The 11,792-nt window shown below is 39.6% G+C and overlaps 1 protein-coding gene and 1 pseudogene across 2 annotated transcripts; both read right to left on the bottom strand.

Annotated features, from left to right (window-relative positions):
• Positions 1-272: 272 nt before the first annotated feature.
• On the bottom strand, positions 273-4,464 carry LOC141832264 (DNA-binding protein S1FA-like). Of its 2 annotated transcripts, none has more exons than XM_074719760.1 (3): positions 4,365-4,464; positions 4,165-4,215; positions 273-687 (listed from the first exon to the last, which is right to left on the bottom strand). In XM_074719760.1, exons 2-3 carry the CDS (start codon positions 4,189-4,191, stop codon positions 472-474), a joined length of 243 nt encoding a protein of 80 aa, XP_074575861.1. In that variant the 5' UTR covers positions 4,192-4,215; positions 4,365-4,464; the 3' UTR covers positions 273-471. The 2 variants fall into 2 exon arrangements, with proteins under 2 accessions (XP_074575861.1, XP_074575860.1); XM_074719759.1 differs by having other exon boundaries at positions 4,165-4,220; positions 4,365-4,461.
• Positions 4,465-6,330: 1,866 nt separating this feature from the next.
• LOC141831798 (putative auxin efflux carrier component 5a) lies at positions 6,331-8,649 on the bottom strand (annotated as a pseudogene).
• Between the last annotated feature and the right edge of the window lie 3,143 nt (positions 8,650-11,792).

The raw sequence follows: 11,792 nt of genomic DNA, 5'->3' as shown, positions 1-11,792 counted from the left end.
ACTGCATGTATCTTTTATCTAAAAGATAAAACTTTAGGTTCACTTTTATCTAGTCCGATTTTGATTAAAAACTAGCATTAATTATTAATTGACGATAGATAATAAGCAGAGAACATTTTAGTTTTCTGTACTTGCAGTTGTTTTACACTAGAAATTGATCGACTATTTATTAACTGAAAAGAAAAACACAAACTCTTGATACTACATAAATGTCAAATAGCTCAAGATTAGAGTAGACATTTTAACAATTACTAGGAGATCAGACCCTAATATATCCAAACAAAACTGGAGTTAAATACCAATTCAAGACTAGTAAACCACAACAATTCTTCTTCAGACAAGCAGTACTAGTTGGAGTTCAAAAGTTTACACACACTATCAAACATAACTCAGTTTCAAATGCCATATCGGCATGGAACCAAACCTAGAAACAGTTGATAGGGTTCTCCCACTTCATCTATTAGGGCACGTTTATTCTCCAGGGGCACTGACCCCCTGCTTGAGCCTTTCCCTCTTCATCTTCTTTTTAGACACGGGCTTCTTCTTCCGAGGCGGAAGGGTTCTCTGTGCATAAGTATAGAGAGCATAATTGCCAACGAGGAACAACAATACAAGTCCACCAATAAAAAGCAAGACCACCAGTCCAGGGTTCAGTCCGTTAGTTGCCCTCTCCCTGATTACATTTCCCTGTTGATAAGATAATATATATACTTCAAATGAGACATTTTTATAAAGAAATAAGCTTATACCACTCAGATGAATCAAAGCAAACAAGAAATTCAAGTGAGCATTTGTAGAAAAGAACAAAGCAAAAGCAAAAGCAAAAGCAAAACTAACTTTAAAGGATTATCCAATAAGCATGACGCTAGAATTCTATTATAACTATTGCAGTTTGCATTATATATATATAGAGAGAGAGAGTAGATAAATCAATTAATTTTAGAAGTTCATAGTAAGTACTACTGGTCAATATTTGACAGGTCCTAATCATGCAACTGACTAATCCTACACATTTGCATTAGAAAGAGGTTTAAGAGGCCACAGAGGAATGTCCAGTTACATATCATTTTGGTCACTAATCAACATACACTACTGAGCTAATCTATTATTCTACCAGATATGTATCTAAATTATACACAAGGCATAAAGATGATTAATTTAGTGTATGTTAGTTAATCAAGATAGACGACTCTACTAGATATTGTTGCATTAGTCAAATGCTCTATTTCAGTTGCATACCAGTTAATCTATTATCAACAACGTACACGACTGAGCTTGGGGTTAAGGCTATATGACAATTACCATTACCACTAGATTCGACGTCATATTTCACCTCATCATTGTGTCAAAAAAGTTGTGGCAAGCACCAAAGTTGGAGATGAGCCTCAAAGCACTTTCATAGAGGAGACAAGGATGAGACTGTCATCAGGTGACCCTAACAACATTTGTAAGCGTCATAACCAAGTTTGAGATCATTCCAATATCATTTCTAAACATGGCAAGGGAAGAGTCGGTGCAAGAATTGCAAGAAAGAATTTTCTTGCAAATCTTCCAATGGAAGTGGTCATGTTACTCGCCACATAATGTCACGCGATACTAAGATAGTGAATGCTTAGACAACACTATCCTTTGTTGGTAACAATCTTGCAAATTTTGTATTTTTTCAATAAAGAAGCGAGAAATGGCCACATAAATTTTATTATGAAGTGTGAGTTATCGACTAATTCAAGTAACTTCAATTATTTTGTGATAACTTATTTTTTACCTTAATTTAGAAAAATATCTAAAAAACATAATGCATTCAAACACAATAAAATTATTTAATGAGTCACAAGAAAATTTATTTATTTATTTTTAATCTCACAGATATAAAATGACACTAACTTTTGATAAGATTATAGTCCTATCTCCTTTTCTTTCTTGTTTTATCATACTGATCAAAATGAATGAATATTGTTGTCATCTGTATACAATATCCCAAACAACAACAAAGTTTTTCAAAAACTTAAAAATAGATAGGAGTCACATCACAACTAAAACCCTTTTTCCTTTTCATTTTTGAATTTCATATTTATATTTTTTACATTTATTCATTTTTTCACTCTTGCTTAAGGTAAGATAGTCATTTTGCCTACATTGATATGATGCCCTCATAAGTAACAGGGCAGATAAGTTCTCGATGCAAACACTTTTTATAGACATGATAGGCCACTAATGCATCAAATCCTACATCCTCACAAGCTCAAACCATGACAGACCCTTGTGTCAGGTAATCTGTGGAATCAAGTTTGCATGCCTGCACCAAAATTTAGGATTTACCAAACTAGAGATAAAAAGTGCTCTAAGTGGGCACATATGCAGCTACCTACTCATTTTAGACAAGGAACCACATCACATATGCAATATGAGGTACCAATAGGCATTTCAAGAGAGTAGACAAGCACCTCCACAACCAATGTGGGTGCGGTGCATATACAAGCTAAGTGGGCCATCTATGGATTGAAAAGGGAAAATTTTGGTTTGGTTTATTTGATGATCTAGAACTTAATGAAGACTTCTATAATGTTTTTCTCCATTGAAGAAGATCCTTATGATTGCAACATACTAAATCATGTTTTTGAAGTGGCAGCACATAATTCGTAGTGTTAAGACATTTGTTGTGTAAGTGATAAACACTTCAGATATTAATCATATGCATATTACAAATAAATATATCCTATCCTACATGTTATATTGCATTGCACATTGTAAGATTATACTACATGTATTCTATGTAGAATTATGAGTTGGATGAATTAATTCTTCTACTTTGTTGGAGACACACGAGCTATATCTATAACTTTGATTGCATGTGCCCCTATTTGCATGGTGAGTTGATTATCTGTCATCTAGAGACAACTTCTAAAATGTTAGGGATAGCAATACATAGTATTGCATAGAAACCCAGACCTACTTAAGACACTTAAGTGATATTCAAAAGTCTAATAGTCTGGTTTGAGCCAAGTTTAGCTAGTGACATCATATAAACAAATGGGGTTTAGGTAAAGTTTGGATTTGGTTAAATTCATGGGTATCTATCTATGCGTACCTGCACTTTATACACATTTAAGTCAGATACTATGAGGTTTACATACCAATAAATCATATCAGATAAGGTGCAAGAAGAAGAAGAAGAAGGTGAGAGAAGTTCGGATTTAGGTAGCAATCACTTGATTAGGTTAATGCTTGGTAATGCCCCAAAAAAGGGGTACTTGACCTACTCTCATCTCGTTAAAGATAATTGTTTCTAGTGAATCTCTAACTATGAAGGCTGATGCTACCTCTCATCAAAAACTACCAACACAAACATGTTGATATTTTGCCTATACAGCCCCCACAAGTACAAGCTCATTAACTGGGATGTGCACTTGGCACATAACTTGAGTGCACGTTGGACTAGGCTATAAAAGGATCTGCAGCAAGTGAGGTCTCGAGGCATTCTCCCCTTTCAAGGGACTTCACCTTTATGCTTTCTACCAAGAAGTTTATAGGAAACATCCAAAACATAATAGTAGAGAAAAACAAACATGTGAATTCAAAAAAAAAATAAATAAATAGGGAAAAAATTGCATAAATAGATTATCAAATTTGAATTTATAGACTATAATTTACAATTATATTACTATAAACTATGGAATAGAATATTTTAGCTATCGCAGTTAAGCAACTAAACTTGAAAATGGTTACAAAACATAAGTATAATAAAAAAACAACTAACCTGCTTGTGTGAATAACTAGTTCGGCAATTGATGATACCAAAGAAGCCGGTAGATTTGGAAATGCCATACAAATACTATATGGTTAGATTCTGACATTACTTATTTCAAGAGGATTTTAGTCATATTCACACAGTCCCAGACTAGACTAATTTAAAAAACCTTCCGAAATAATGTCATCCACATACTTGCCAGCTCAATCAAAGTTAATTTTGTGAATAATTATGCATAGAGTCATGGGCAATCGGCACAGGAGTACTGAGAGCGATCAAACCTTTACACAATCAATAGATCATGGCTACTTTCTACCAAGACAATAGGATCTACAGCAGTCAAACTAAACCAAAACAGATCCGATCATATTTATCTTAAGATGCTTCAGAATCAAAGAAGGAACTCGAGGCCTTACTGCGGCATCTGAGAACGATTCATCCATGATGCGAGACCAAAAGCTCAACTCCTACTCTGCGTGCATCATTCGATCGGTATCAGTGAAAAGCCATCAGAAAAAAATCGATCGCTCGATAGATCGGAGGAAGGAAAAAACTTACAGATCAAATCAAGAAACAACAGTAAATAGAAAAGGGAAGCAATATCAAGAATCCCTACCTCTTCCAATCTCCAGCCTCCGGGACGCCGAATCGAGTATTCCGGGATTTCGAATCGAGAAAAAGGAAGGCCCGAAATGGATTCGACAAGATCGAGGGCACCGAAGGCGCACCGGGATGCAAGCCATGGTTAGAGGTTTCCATTAAGGACTCAGGTCACGCGCATCGCACGTGAAAGAAAGCGCAGTGCACGTGAAAGGTCAATTTAGTTCAGTTGAAAGACTCCGAATCGGACAAATCCAACAGTTGGGCCCCAACTAACACTCGCTTTTACAGTCGTCAAGTTGGATTAGTCTGTTGGATTGACTTGTCCTATCAAATAATTTAGATAAGTTGGGTTAAAATTTTATCAATTTATTTTAAAATGGGTTGAGATAGATTAGTCCGTTTAAGCTCGTGATCTGTGTGAGTTGGTCCATGGTGGACTTGGGTTAGCCCACGAGTTGAGAAAATTTATTTATTTATTTTAAATTTTAAAATTAAAATAGAAAACTTAATAAATTAGTGAGTTTGATCCATTTAAATTATAATTTAAATTTAAAAATTATAATTCAAACTTAAAACTTTTTTAACGTAGTCAATTTAAATTATAATTCAAATTTAAAATTTTTAATATTTTTTTTAACATGCCTGTGGGTTGGTCCACCTAACTCCGCGGCCCTCTTTGAGTTGGATTGGATTTGGAAATTTTTTAATCCACCAAGTTGATGGGTTGGCCCATCCGTCCCGCCCCGCTATATGATGGACTTGTCATGGATTGGTTCGCCCCGCTATAGATCAGTCTGTTTGACAACTCTACTTGCTTTTTGGGATTGATTTATCCCAAAAATTTTCAGAACATTTTAATTTTTTTCTTTTTAAAAATCCTAAAAACGCTAGAAAGATAAATGATCCAGGTGGTAGAAATATTTAGTCAACAATCAATTTTCAATCACATGAACACATTTTAATGATGATCTAAGGAAAGCATAGTAAAAATAGCTAGTCGGATCATCTATTCTTTATTGTTGTCTCTTTCATGTTACTATCTATTACTAAAAATTGTCAAATCGTCTCTTTCATATTATTATCTATTACTGAAAGTAATCGAATCATCTCCTCCTTATTAGACTTGTTATGAGAAAAAGTCAAAGTATATCTCCTTTATTTAGGATCATTATAGAAAGAAATTAAAGCATCTCAATCTAATTCAGATTATTTATAAAAGAAAGTCAAATTTAGACTTAGAAAAAAATAAAATTCTATTTATTTTGTAGATTTTTTCATCTAAATGGTCACACCTTCAATTTAATTAATTACGACAACAGTTACATAAAGTGAAAACTAGTAAGTAATTAGATGTCCTCGAGACAATGACGTCGCGGTAGGATATTTGGATTGTCACCCAGACATTTACGGTTCGTTCTCTAACTACAGCGTATTTACATGAATTTTTCCTTCAAATGGGGAGCGCAATTAAAGGATACTGGGTATTTGGGCTGACCGCTGTGTGCGCACTTCCCGAATTACCCTGGTGACCGATGGGAAACTTCTATAGGACCAGATCGATCACCTCAGAAATAGTCAATGGATTTATCATAGTAAGTAATCAGATCGATTTGTAAAAATTATTATTATTAATAATTTTAGTTAAAATTTTGTAATTAAAGTCATGTGTGTAATTAATAGTTTCATTTATATATATAGTAATTTTGGTTATGTAATTTATTTGATCAACGCGTTTTAGTCAACGCGTTTTCTCTCAACTTGCGAACACAATTAATTGTTTTTGGATTTGAAGACAACGAATCTTTACACTGTTGCATCCATGCTCCATCCATTTATTTAGAAAACTTCATCACAGAAATAATTCAACAAGTTACATTCTTCTTTTCTTCCATCAGCAACAAAGAGGATGATAATAATAATAATCAAGAAGGAGAAGAAGGAGAAGAAGAAGAAGGAGGTTTTTAGAAAGCAAGAAGAGATCAAATATTATTTTTGGATTTGACTAAAACACCGAGAATCATAGAGTATATCGCAAGAACAGGCAGAGAGACCAACATCCCAAAAGTTACCCTGCAAAACATATCAAAAAGAAGATTGATTATGTCAATTAATTTGTTGAAAAATATTGAATGGGGATCACTTACGCAGTGCTAAGGACATCAGGATCCAACTCATATTCTTGTGCAAAAATAAAAGAAGTAATGGATTGTGGCACTGCAGCCTGCAGTTACATGCAAAACCATATTAATCTTCATTATTAATTTGCACTTGTGCATCGTATAATTAAGATCTGACTTGATCATGAACATATATAACACTCAACTATATATTATTTATAACCTTGCAAAATAATTTAATATATATATCAATACACTTACTTGTATGATCGCCAGATTCAGGTCTTCGCCACGAAGACCAACGAGGAAGGCTCCGATGGCCATCGCCGCCGGTCCACCGATGAACTTCAGTGCCATTGCATATGCTGTCAACCTCGGTCCACAGGAAAATATCTTCCCTTGTGATGCCATGAATAAGCCTATGATTATAATTAAATTAAAATATTCAATATATATATATTAATTTTATTTATAAATTAATTAAATAAAAAATGATCAAATTTAAGATTACCCATGCTGAACATGGACATCCACCGTCCCGCCACGGACACGGGCTGTATCGAATCCTCAATAATACTCGGCGTCTCAAAATGCCATCTGATCATTAGTCAATTTAATTAATTAATTGCAATCGTTTGATAATCGAAACTTTAAAAGAGGAATTTAACATTAATTTAAGTACTTTATATATTATAAAAATTAAAAGTTTATTATAAAATGAAATTTTATATAGTAAGCAGAGATTAATTAGAAGTTGAAATTTAATATATTTGTATGACATTATTAAAAATATAACATTATACCTCTTGGCCAAGAGTGCCCACGTCATGCCCACTATGCCGGCGTATGAGTTTGGGTTCTTCGCAAGCTTGAGCAACACCACCTTGATCAACAAGCAGGATGATGACCTGGCCGCCGCCCCATCACCGGCGCAGCCCACCACCTCCCTGGAAAGCGGCGGAGGCGGCGCCTCAATCCACAACGCGACCTGTGCCTCCGCGGCAGGGGAGGACAGGCTGCACGACGATGACCTAGCCGCCGCCAGCTCCACCCCATCACCGGCGCCGCCCACCACCTCCCTGGAAGGCGGTGGAGGCGGCGCCTCAATCGACAACGCGACCTGTGCCTCCGCGGCCGGGGAGAACAGGCTGCTCGACGATGACCTAGCCGCCGCCTGCGCCGTCCCCTCACTGGCGCCGCCGCCCACCACCTCCCTGGAAGGCGGCGGAGGCGGCGCTTCAATCGACGACGCCACCTGTGACTCCGAGGCCGTGGAGAACAGGCTGCACGACGATGACCTAGCCGCCGCCAGCTCCGTCCCCTCCCAGGCGCAGCCCACCACCTCCCTGGAAGGCGGCGGAAGCGGCGCCTCAATCGACAACGCGACCTGTGCCTCCGCGGCCGGGGAGAACAGGCTGCACGACGATGACCTAGCCGCCTCCAGCTCCGTCGACTCACTGGCGCCGCCCACCACCTCCCTGGAACTGGAAGGTGGCCGAGGCGACGCCTCAATCGACGACGCCACCTGTGACTCCGCGGCCGGGGAGAACAGGCTGCACGACCATGAACTAGCCGTCGCCAGCTCCGTCCCCTCCCCGACGCAGACCACCACCTCCCTGGAAGGCTGCGGAAGCGGCGCCTCAATCGACGACGCCACCTGTGCCTTCGCATCCGGGAAGAACAGGCTGCACCCCGCCTTCCGGAGCTCGAACACAAACTGCAGCAGAGGGAGCCACAAAATGGCCTGCACCACCGACAGCTGCACCACCACCTCCTGCGCCCGCGGCCCGTACATCGCCGTCACTAGCGGAACCCCCACCACTAGCGAGTTGGTGAGTTGGGTCAGAGAGAAGCTGGTGACGGCCCAACAATAACCAGGCCTTTCCTGGTCCCTATGGCCGGGCCGCCGCCTGCATCTCGCCCACGCTATCAGCAGCGCAGCCACCAGCACCTTCGAGATGGCGTCGGCGCCGATCATGCGGTAGTTCATGGCGAAGGGGTCCGTGCGCATCGTGAGATGGAACGTGAACAGCGGCAGTATGATAAAGAAGATGAGGCGTTCGATCGCCTTGCACTGCTGTGACGTGATCCGCCACCACCGCACGAAGGCGTAGCCGTCAGCCAAAGGTACAGCGGCACCATGGCCTCCGCCACTTTGTAGAGATCCCCCAGGTTTAACATCTTGGCTACGGAGGAGACTGCAGAGAGCGAGATAAGTTTAATATAGTGGGAAACTACTACATGCTGTTCTCCACTAAGAGCAACTGCAACGCAGTTGGCGTTATAACTCCTCCCTCTCTCCTCTTTCACTGTCTCTCTCCTTCACTCCTCCCTCTCTCAACGCGTTAATACCTCTCTCCTCATTCACTGCTCCCTCTCTCCTCCACGTCGCTCCCTCCCTCCTCCACATCATCCTATTAACGCGCGTTGAACACCCGTTGCGGATGCTCTAACAATTCAATTCCATGCTCGCAGCCCACATCATCATCGCGCCACGAAGAGAAACTTCTGCCACTTTATGTTTTGACTGTGACGTCAACAATTACACTGCACAGCTTCCACATCATGAGCTACGTACAGAAGATTCTGCTTTGACTTTCCGACAGAAGATTAGATTATGCTTTGACTTTCCGACAGAAGATTCGGCTAGATTATGCTTTGACTTTCCGACAATTACGTGCCCAGCTTTCCACATCATGAGCTACGTACAGCGCCAGGCTTCGCCACAAAGCGACCTCGTACAAATCCCCAATATTTGTTAGAGTTTCCGGCCAACGATTCAATTCCCAGACGTGATTATACTCTAAAGAGTCCCAATAATATAATATTTTTAATTTAATCTCATGTGATGAGAGATTATAAATGAATTAAATCATTTATGAGCAGTGAGTTTTAGTCCAATTAATCTAAATTTAAATCAATGTATTTTAAAGTCTCTTCGGTCTCATTATATTTTTAAATCTTAAATTCATAATTTATAATATGTTATCAGTTTTTAAATTTTAAATAATTTAATATAATTTTCACATAGCTCAGTATTACCAAGAAGATATGAGGCATTCGATAGCCACCACCGCAAAGTGTAGCTGAACCCCTACCACATGTACAATGATATTGTTATGGTCAAATACTATGAATGATCAAACTATCGACTATATGATCGAATAGGAACGCTAGAGGGGGGTGAATAGAACGATTCACGTTTTCACTCTTTTATGAATAAATTTACGTAAGTCAAAACGTGCAACGGAAAAAAAATAATAATGAACACAGTTGATTTTACTTGGTTCACAATCACAGGTTGCTACTTTGAGGCCCATGATCAGTGATCGTTTCCGACGGGCAATCTATTATAATAACTCCTCTCGTAAGAGGAAAGTTAATTGCTTTTACAAATCAATTAGGATCGGTAACACTTATACCGTCCTAAAAAGTTAAATACAAAAAGCGATAAAATTTACTAACAAAAAGTAATAATGAATTGCAACAGTTGGTGCAGCTCTTTGGCATGATGACAGCGTTCCAGATGGAATATTTGCACGCAGGAGGTCATCGTAGAGGCGTATTCAGATGATCTTAGGGTTCCCCCTCACAATTAATTATATGGGCTAATCCGGGCGCTTGAAAGTCCTTCTGGGCACCTCCACGTCATCCTGTCGATCCACTTTCGATGTTGAATCGGCATCTTCCGGGCCATTGCATCCCTTCCGGACCCCTGTATATTGACGTGGAGGTTGCCGAATCAACTTTGATTCCACAATGCCTTATTCAAATCCAAGCGTCTGGAGGCTGAGGTGTACCTGACCATTGGGACTTTGCCACCTCATCTATCTCGCTGACCCATTCGACTAACATCCAATCGCCTAAAACCAATCTAGGCCCCTGGACTGTCCAATTGCCTAGATCCAAATAAGGACGCCTGAAATACAAAGTTCCAACCCCTCCTTTCCTGCAATACAAGTTAGTCCAAAATCGAAAGTACAATAGGAAAGTGAACAATTTTGTAAACTGTTTTGTCTTGACTTCAGGTTTTTAGTGAAATTCTAAGCCAGATCGACAACTATTGTTCCCCTTATCAGGAACGCGTCCTCACCCACTCTACTAAGGAGAATTTACTTTTTGCCAATCAAGTCCTCGATCCAGACCTGTTGGACTTTTGCTCAGTCTCGATCCTCAACCCTCAGGTCTTCCACTATTAAAGGTCCGATCCTCCAAACCTGCCTAGGCTTCCCGCTTGGTACTTTTGATCCGCCAAGACTTCTTGCCTAGTCCTCTTGACTAGGACTTCCTTGCCCAGTCCTCCAAACCAGGTTTTTCGCCTAATCCTCCAGATCAGGACTTTCTTTACCTAGTTCTCCAAATTAAGTCTTCCGCCTAATCCTCCAGATTAATACTTCCTTTGCCTAGCCGCAACTAGGGTTTTCCTGTGCTACCTGCATACTCAGTTAAGCTCATCAGATCACTTCACAAACTTAACTTGAACCTTTTATCATTATCAAAACTCAGGTTCGATCATCTGGTGCTCCTTGCACCAACACAGACCACCAAATGGGCTGATGTGCATGCTCTTCGGAGATATCACCAAAAAGGATGAAGATATTTGAAAAACACTCAAAAAGAGAATTAGAATGACACTAGAGATGGATCTTGGCAAGTCACTTTGACACTCAAGTTAGGGTTCTATATGAGGAAGGAAATTAAAGACTTGAAAAAATTAGGATTGTATATGCGCATACTGGTGCCTAAAAGTATAGGCAACCTTTTATAGAGTTGTTTTCTAAAAAATCAACACCCATTTAAGAAAGGTTCCAAAATACACGCTTCCGTTTCGATATACATATTCTAATTAACCATGTCTTCTGGTATATTTTTCTTTTTCTATGGGGAAAACAGTTTTAGAGTTTCCTGATCTTAAGAATAAATCGACTTTACAGGGTTAACCTAGAAGTGGATGATGAAAGATCTAAGATCAGGATGCGGTTGGCACATGAAACCGGGATAAGATCGAAAGATCGAGGTCGGACCCATAAGCTGAGATGAAGTCGGCACATAAGACCATCAAACACCGAGGTTAGGATCCGAGACCAAGTAGAGGTCAAGGTCAGAACTCGAGGCTAAGATGAGATTAGCATATAAGACCTAGTAGATTTTGAGGTAGGGATTCGAGACCAAATAGAAGTTGAGGTTGGGATCCGAGACCAAGTGGATGTTGAGGTCGGGATCAAGGCTGAGATGAGTTCAACATATAAAATCTAACAGATGCCGAGGTTGGGATCCAAGATCAAGTAGAGGTCAAGGTCCCGAGGTCGAAACCTGAGACTGAG

Source organism: Curcuma longa, chromosome 7 (assembly GCF_044706935.1).
Source record: "Curcuma longa cultivar G26 ecotype Majalengka, Jawa Barat chromosome 7, ITB_CL_G26_1.1, whole genome shotgun sequence".
Lineage (NCBI taxonomy): Eukaryota > Viridiplantae > Streptophyta > Magnoliopsida > Zingiberales > Zingiberaceae > Curcuma > Curcuma longa.
The sequence above is the reverse complement of the archived record's forward strand: the minus strand, read 5'-3'. Positions and strand labels throughout refer to the sequence as shown.

Excerpts from the sequence above, each read along its gene's own strand:
- LOC141832264 (XM_074719760.1), bottom strand. The coding sequence starts at position 4,191 with ATGGATGAATCGTTCTCAGATGCCGCA. Across the intron at positions 688-4,164 it reads AATCGTTCTCAGATGCCGCA|GGAAATGTAATCAGGGAGAG; the intron begins GTAAGGCCTCGA and ends TCTTATCAACAG.